Below are 9,025 nucleotides of genomic sequence, written 5' to 3'. Positions count from 1 at the left end.
TCTAAATGGGTCTTATGGCTATATGCCCATTTACATCTGATTAAGTCACAACTCAAAAATGAATACTTACAATTGCATACCCAATCATGTTGTATACCATCTGCTCTCTCTTTGGCTCTCGACATCAAACCACTTTCACTAGAGAGTCTAGGTTTACCTTGCTTTGATACCAAAAGTAAAACCCATCATAGCAAGAGAAGTAATTAACAATCACAAAGCAATTATACAATGCACAAGAGAATTTTACCCTGGAAACCCTTTATTGGGAAAGCCAGCTTCGAAAGACACATCTTTATTTACCTTAACGGATCTGACCAAGCCGACCAACAAATAAGCCACTCAAAACATTTTACAATAAAGTTCTTCAAGCCTTTAAATAGCCTTCATCACATGCTTCCATAGGCAAAAATTAGGCAAGTTCTTCGAGCCTTTAAACAGCCTTCATCACAGCTTCCATAGGCAAATATTAGGGAGTTGTAAGCGACCAACCCATCAATAACAAATCAGAATTAACCTAATGTTGGGCAAAGACGTGCTGATTTATAACATTCAGAATGGGGATGACTCGCATAGTTTCATCGATCAATGTTCTTATGGGCATAGTCTCTCCATGCTTCTGGGCAACCCAAATCCTTGAAAAATCTGTAAACGACCTGAACTCTTCCTTCTTTGGACTTTTCCCTTTGCCAAATTCCAATGAACATGGTGTTTTCTGGGCCATTCTGAATAAAGGATATACAACGCTAACACATGCAGAATCCACACTCAACACAAAACTCTGTTTCTAAAATTTGACTTCGACAAGGCATACGACGGAATAGAAGGAACCTTTATAAATTATCGGGGATATGTTTTATTGGGTTGCTTTTGGCGCAAAAATCAAAGAAGCATTCAATATTTCTTTTTCTAAAGCCTATGCTAGGTACATGTTAATGGGTGGTTAATTAGTACCATTGTTCTCCGATGGTTGATTACCCGTGCATTGTTCCCTCTTCTTTTTATTAATGCTGCAGATAGCTTTAGGCTATTTGTGCTGGGTTGTCATAATACAGGGTCAGATGAAGGAAATTCAATTGCCAGGGGGGCATGGAATCTTGAATGTTCATTTTGTTAACGACTCCACCTTCCCTTCAGAATTACTTCAAACCTGTACAATGAAATTCCGGAGATCTTTTCTCCTGTTTTAGTAGCCAAAGTTAACAATTGCAAGGCAGTATAGTGGTTATAATGGAAGCTGATACAGTTCTTCAAGTGGGTGAATCCATTTGGTAAAGGAGCCTTGGAAGGGGTCATTTGATATTTGGGGATTCCTTTTCGGTATAAAATTAAAATGATTCACACCAAACAGCTCTTCCTTCAGGTCATGCCTGAGAACCGATTGTTACTTTTTCTTCTTTGCTTGTATTCAAATAGAGCTCAAAGGGGGTTATTTTCAATCCAACAAATTTTCTCTTTGTAAAGCTCTTGCTTTCCAATTTCGGCCAAAACGAACTGTCAATTATCCTCTCATAGCCCAAAGCACAAGAGGAACGTCCTTGATACTGCAGAGGGCAGGTCTTATGCATGCAGCGGGGCCTTTCATCCCCAGCTAATGATCAAATAAGCTGGAAAGGAACCTCATTTGAGCTCTAAGCACATGACAAATTGAATTAATCTCAGGTCCCATAAGCACAAGCCAAAATGTTCCCCAACCTCTGTATAATTCAACACATTTCATAAATTTTAGAGGTCATATCAATGTCAAAGGAGTCATGATATACTTAATCCTTTCATCCATTTGCCTTGTCCAGAAAATAATATAAGAAAAGATCTACCAGGTTACTCTGGCCGAACTCCCTTCTGAACTCGGTGATGATATGTAGAATTAGGGAAGCCCACGAGTATTGTAGTTTCAAGAGCCCATTACATCAGCATGTTGACTCAAGCCCTTTGCCTTGGGGCACAGATTGTGAGAGTAAAAAATTCGTAAGTGGCCAGTCCAGATTCTAGAATGCCCATGCCACATGAAAAATGTGGTTGCCTAATAAGCATGTTACAATTGAACCCTAAGCTTCAACAGCTTAAGATAAAACAATGTGAAAGTCATATGTGGTCAAGGCCTTCTTTGGTAATTACTTTCAAGTCTGAAGCACAAGGTTTGTAGTCATTTACTCAGTTCCTGTAGCTGCACCTTCCTTTTCAAGGTCATTGAAAATAATGCTTTGTCCATGCTTTCTGTCTGAATTTTCATTCAAAAGTAATGTGGCTTTAGAAGGCCTGCCTTCACCAAAATAGAGATCAAACAGAATGGAATACCTATATGCAATAGAAAGCATATTTTTCTGCAATGCTTCACTCAAAATCTTATCCACATCATTTATTTTGTTTTGTTCACAGAGACCACGCAACAAAGCAGCATATGTAACCCCATCTGGCTGAAACCCTTCAGCAGACATTTTGTCTTTCAATTTGAAAGCCATTTGTAATTTTTTTCTAAGACAAAGAGCAACGATAACTGTATTATAAGCTGCAGTTTTATGATCCCAGCTTTCCTTCAACATTGTATAGAATATGCCTCCCCATTTCATTTGCAGATTGTCTTCCGAATGTTCTGCCGGAATAGTTCTGGCTCTGCAAAGTCCGTTAATCAATGCATGGTAAGTCACTTCATTGGGTACACATTCCTTTTGTAACATTTCATCAAAAACTTCCATTGCTTCTACAATATTTCTATCGTTGCAGTACCCATTAATAAGAGTGCTATATGTCACCTCATTTGGGACCAAACCCTTTTCTTTCATCTCTTGAAACAGCTCCAGAGAACATTGCATTTTGCCTTCTTTGCAATACCCGTTAATTAGTGCACTGTAAGTCACAACATCTGGGCTACAGCCCCTTTCCACCATTTCAGTTAACAGTTTCGTAGCCTCAGATGTGTTGTTTGCCTTGCAGTATCCATCTATAAGAGTGGTGAAGGTGACTATATCAGGAATGAGCTGCTTCTTAACCATTTGTTCAACAAACGAACGGGCATCTTCCATCATGCCCATCTTGCTATACCCTTTTATTACTGCATTATAACCAATGGTTCCAGGTTCAATACCCTTTTCAAGCATAAAATTGAAGACCTTTATAGCTTCACCCACATCACCTTCTCTGCAATACCCATCTATCAACGTAACATAAGTAAAGTTATCTAGAATGAAGCCTTTCTCAAGCATTTCAATCATAACTTTCTTTGCATCTGACAGCATTCCTTCCTTGCAGAGTCCACTAATAAGCAGATTGTAAACTTGAATATCTGGTTCCAAGCCCTTCTCCACCATTTTATCACGTACCAAGAGACCCTCGGTAACCTTGCCAGCTAAGCAGAGTCCATGCATAAGAACACTGTAAGTGACCATATCAGGCTCGTGACCCTTTTCCAACATCTGAATCAGGAGATTAGTTGCTTCTGGCATGTTGCCTTCTTTGCAATGCCCTTGGATGAGAGAGGTGTACGTTAATTTATTGGGCGCCAGTCCTCTTCCCAACATCTCATCTATGAGTTTCAGCGACTTCTCCATCTCCCCTCCCTTGCAGAGCCCATTAATGAGAGAATTATATGTTACAACATCAGGTGCGCAGCCTTTTTCTACCATTGAATCAAACAACTTTATAGCCTCAGACATGTTACCTTGCTTACAGCACCCATCAATAATAGTATTGTAAATAAACTGATTAGGCCTCAAACCCCCTTTTACCATTTCAGTCACAATCTTACCTGTCTCGTCCATATTACCTAGTTTGCAGAGTCCATTGATAAGGGTTCCATAGGTTGTTTCCGTTGGCAACACCCCCATCTTTATCATCTCACCAAAAAGCCGAAATGACTGTTGAACCTCACTCTTCCTGCAATATCCATCAATGAGTTTGTTGTAAAAGATGACATTTGGCAAACAACCTCTGGCATACGCATCTTCTATCAACTCCCTCGCCTGGTCAACCCTTCCTTCCATACAGAGACCTCGGACTACTATGCTTACACTGTAATTATCAGGGTGACTTCTGTCACTCTCCAGCATTTCTCCATAGATTTTTTGTGCAATATTCACCTGTTTGCCTCTCACCAACGCATTGAGCAACGTATTGCAAGAGAAGGCGGAGCAGCAGAAACCGAGATGTTTGGCGTACAGAAACATATCAAGGGCCTTGTTAATTAAACCAGCCTGAGAATATGCACTAGTAAGATCGCTTAATGACTGTACAGTGGGATTCCAACCCTGGTTTTTCATGTTTTCAAGAATAAGCTCTGCCTCACTGAACATTCTGGCAGTGGCTAACATACTGAGCATTGCAGAACATAGATGGCGGTTATGCCTAAAACCCTTCTGCTGTCCAACCCAATTGAAAAACATGAATGATAAGTCTATATTCTGAAGGCGTTTGAGAACAAAAATTAGATCGTTCGGTCTAATGGAAGCCGATGCAAGTCGCAGCTTCAATGTCTCCTGCCATTGTTGTTGGGTTCTCACAATTTCGCAGACTTCATCCACCAATGCCCATTCTCGGTCTCGTTTCAATTCTTTTCTACAGTTTTTGTCTGAATTAATGTAATCGCCAATACTACGTTTTGAGGCGCATGTCGCCCCTTTAATGGCGTCAATGTTTGATTTTTGTGATTGCAGTAAAGCTAGAATATGCCGATTCATCCCAGGCCAAAGTCTGTAATAAATATTGAATAAAATTTAACAGATATGGTGGAAAATTTCGAATTTAAAATAACAAGAGAGTGAAGAAACTGACCTCATTTCAATTCTGGAAGGAGGTAAAATTGCCGGCCCAATTCTCTTTTGGGTTTTTGGATTCTATGAGGCACAAATCGGTCGATGGACTCTGCCAGGCTTCTAGAGCTGGAACTATGGATTTAAGCCGCATTGTTATTGTCTGTTATTCAAATTCGGCGGCGAGCCTATGATCATTCCTGAAACCCTATTCTCAGCCTCCCCCCTGCACATGAATAAAATTCTTCTTGATGCAAGCAATTAATCACCAAGTCATCGAAATACCATTGCATGAGAGAGCCCATTTCCATCTTTGTGAGCGAGGGCAGCTTAGCTTCTCCCTTACCATGGTGTCACTCATTATTAAGAAATTAATAATAAAAATGATTAAATACATTAATATTATTTTTATAAACTATTTCACAGTTATTACCAGCAACGTTGATAATTAATAAATTAATAATAAAAATGATTAAATATATTAATATTATTTTAAAAAACTAATTCACAGTTATATACATAACAGCGAAGTGGCTGCTATACAAGCATATTAATAAATTTGTAGGGTTTACGATTTGTCTTCTTCCAAGGGATTGGTTGTTATATAAGCATATTAATATATCTTTAGGGTTTACGATTTGTCTTCCTCTCCGGGATTATTTGAGTTGAGTCTTTCATTTTTCACAGATTTTAAGTTACTTTGATTATCAATTGTGTTTTTTCTTGATACTTGCTATTAGTAAGATTTTGATATATTGGATTTATATGTTTTTTTAATGAAAAAGTCACAATTTTATTCAACCAATAAAACAAGAAACAAAATTACATTCTGGAGATGTTATTAAGCATTCAACCATGTGAGCGTAGCAACTAATGAATAGTAAAAAGAAAATAGTAAAAATTACATAAAGTTAGCTGAGGTTAAGTGTGATATGTGCCAAACCCCTTGATTGTGTTCAATTGTTGTCATAGCCAATTCATTCCAGGTGTATGCATAGGGACTTCTTTGTTTAAGTGAGAGCTCTTTGTCTAAGTGAGAGCTCTCAAATACACGAATTATCTTTATACCCCATGCCCATTTTGTTGTTTCCTCTGCTAAGTTGTTTTGATCTCTACCAATTCAATATCTTTCTGGATGTGGGTTGTTGTTCTTCACTGGTACTCCCCCCTTTTGCTGCTCTCCCCTTCGTGTGCTTGGTTACCATGTGTTGGAAATAATACTGAGAGGGGGGGTGAATCAGTATTATCAAGTTCTTTTAATAAATCTTCCTTATTTATTCTTTGAATTATTTTTGCATGTCAGTACCATAAAATAATGAGCATGAACAAAGAAAACAGATAGTCACACCAAAGAACACAAGATGTAAGGTGGAAACCCAATGTGGGTGAAAACCACCTGCTGCAATATGTCTCTATCTTCTTTCAAATTAGAAACTCCTTTTACAATGGTTTTGTATTGGTGCAGTCCTTTACCAGTACGCAGGCTGCAACCTGCAGAGAGCTACAACTCTCTCTCGTTTTCCAGTCTCTCCTGGAAGGGAGCTACAACCCCCTACTTCTTTTCTTTCAAGGACCACTTTTCATAAAATTTCAAACTGGATCCAAGAACATCAAAAACCCATCAACTACACTTGCATCATCAATCTCTGATTTCACCAAAGCCAACCCGCATACAGATCTGCAAATATTTCCTTATAACTTTGCAGTTGTTACATCAGACATACCCAGATCATAACATGTGTAAAATAAAACATGCATCAATAATTCAGACCCAGATTATTAGATTTATAGATCAAGCGTATGCCACATATCACAGATCAAAATCATATAGAGATACCACTATTCCAGCCTTAAGATTTTGACCCATCAATAGAACTTATCCTTCTCCTTACGCTCAGGTTCCTTCTTCATTCAGATCCAGATCTGCACCAAAACTCAATCACAATATTCCAGATCTAGCTCTTTATCAGATATTCGATAATTCAGAAGATGCTTTGCCAAATGATCTCCTTCCTCTTTTATAGTCTTAGACCTTTCACAATACCACGGGCCAAAACCATAAGATCAAAAAACTGTTGGACTAATACCATGAACCAACCATGAAAGTACGTGAGATCAACACTTTCGGATGCAATACCACAGGCCAAAACCATAGGATCAAAAACTGTCGGACTAATACCATGAACCAACCATGAAATTGCGTGAGATCAACACTTTTGACGAGGTACCATGGTCCAAAACCATAGGTTCAAATACCAAGGACTAACTACCATGGACCAAAGGTAAGTTCTCCAACATATACGCGCTTTTCCTTGCATGAAAGTGCGTACCAAGGTCCAAAACCATAGGTTCAAATACCAAGGACTAACTACCATGGACCAAAGGTAAGTTCTCCAACATATACGTGCTTTTCCTCATAGGTTCAAATACCAAGGACTAACTACCATGGACCAAAGGTAAGTTCTCCAACATATACGCGCTTTTCCTTGCATGAAAGTGCATGAACTTTTTCTCTACATGAAATAAACTTTTCTCTGCATAAAAGTGCGTGAACTTTTCTCTACATGAAATAAAATTTTCTCTGCATATAAGTGCGTGAACTTTTCTCTACACTATAATTTATTATCTGAGATGAGTGGGTTGCCATCAAGTACAACATATGTATCATAATGCCAACAATCTCCCCCTTTGGACTTGATGGCAACAACAACCAATCACTCTCCCCCTTTGACATCAAGGGCAAAGGGTTATGCTCCCCCTAAGAACATGCTCCCCCTGACTATAAACCAGATCTGCAAAGAAGAACCATAATTCATGACCATGAAAGAGATAGAGACATATTGCAGCAATATTCAGACCAGCATCCATGATCTCCTTCTGTACTTCCTCCATAATGCCAACAATGCATGATATGCTCCCCCTAAACCTGTGCCATTCGATCTTTGACCAATCCGCAACCCAGCACATGTACGCATATACTTCAGATGAACCTTGCGTACAACCAACAATCAGAAGAGATTCAACAACAAGATGATGCATCAACAACCCCCAGCTTTTGTCTGAGGTATTCAAAGGTCTCCCTAGGCAATGGTTTGGTGAGTATATCAGCAACCTGTTCCTTAGAAGGAACATACTCCAACTTGACCTTTTGTTCAAGCACTTGTTCCCGGAGAAAGTGATACTTGATTGGTATGTGCTTGGTTTTTGAATGCATGACTGGGTTCTTTGAAATGCTGATTGCACTTGTATTATCACATAAGATGGAGATGGGTGGTGTACAAGTGATTTGAAAATCCTGCAAGGTCTGCATCATCCAAAGGAGTTGAGTGCAGCAAGATGCAACAGCAACATATTCTGCTTCAGCTGTAGACAAGGCAATCGAACTCTGTTTCTTGTTGAACCAAGATACTAATCTGGAACCCATAAAGAATGCACCACCACTTGTGCTTTTCCTGTCATCCACACTTCCGGCCCAATCTGCATCTATATAAGCATGAAGTGTGAGATCTGTATCTCTAGGATACCATAAGCCATAGTTTTGAGTCCCTTGAAGATATTTGAAGATTCTCTTTACTGGCTGAAGATGAGTTCCTTTGGATTTGCCTGAAATCTTCCAACTATTCCCACTGCATGCATGATGTCTGGTCGGGTACCTGTCAAATAAAGTAGACTTCCAATCATAGATCTGTAAGTTGGTTGATGCACTACTGCTGATTCATCATTTGCACTGAGGTTACATCCTGTGACCATGGGTGTACATACTGGTTTTGCTTCTTCCATACCATATTTCTTCAAAATCTGCTTGAGATACTTGGTTTGAGACAAGAAGATCCCTCCTTCATTTTGTTGGATTTGCAAACCAAGAAAATATGTCAGTTCTCCCAGCAAGGACATTTCGAATTCTTTCTGCATCACCAAGGCAAAGCTTTGACTCATAGCTTCTTCATTGCTGCCAAAGATAATGTCATCTACATACACAACAAGTATCAGCAATTTGTCATTTTCAACTTTTATATAAAGATTGTTGTCTGCTGATCCTTTTGAAAAACCTTGTTGATGAAGATATTTGTCCAAACGATAGTACCAAGCCCTTGGAGCTTGTTTGAGGCCATAGAGAGCCTTTTTCAATCTGCATACAAGATTTGGATCATTTCCAAGAATGAAACCATCTGGCTGCTCAATGTATACTTCTTCTTCCAAGTCTCCATTCAGAAAGGCTGATTTCACGTCCATTTGAAATACTTTGAAGTTTTGAAAGCTTGAGAGAGCAAGGAACATTCAGA

At 39.0% G+C, this 9,025-nt stretch overlaps 1 protein-coding gene across 1 annotated transcript; it reads right to left on the bottom strand.

The window, feature by feature from the left end:
- Positions 1–210: 210 nt before the first annotated feature.
- Positions 211–5,072, bottom strand: LOC149229983 (uncharacterized). The gene is made up of 2 exons (XM_089378800.1): positions 4,765–5,072; positions 211–4,683 (listed from the first exon to the last, which is right to left on the bottom strand). Exons 1-2 carry the CDS (start codon positions 4,767–4,769, stop codon positions 2,148–2,150), a joined length of 2,541 nt encoding a protein of 846 aa, XP_089234926.1. The 5' UTR covers positions 4,770–5,072; the 3' UTR covers positions 211–2,147.
- Positions 5,073–9,025: the final 3,953 nt, after the last annotated feature.

The sequence above is a fragment of the Pinus tabuliformis genome, chromosome J (assembly GCF_031772625.1).
Source record: "Pinus tabuliformis cultivar Carrire ecotype Pingquan chromosome J, CPIR1, whole genome shotgun sequence".
NCBI lineage: Eukaryota > Viridiplantae > Streptophyta > Pinopsida > Pinales > Pinaceae > Pinus > Pinus tabuliformis.
The sequence above is the reverse complement of the archived record's forward strand: the minus strand, read 5'-3'. Positions and strand labels throughout refer to the sequence as shown.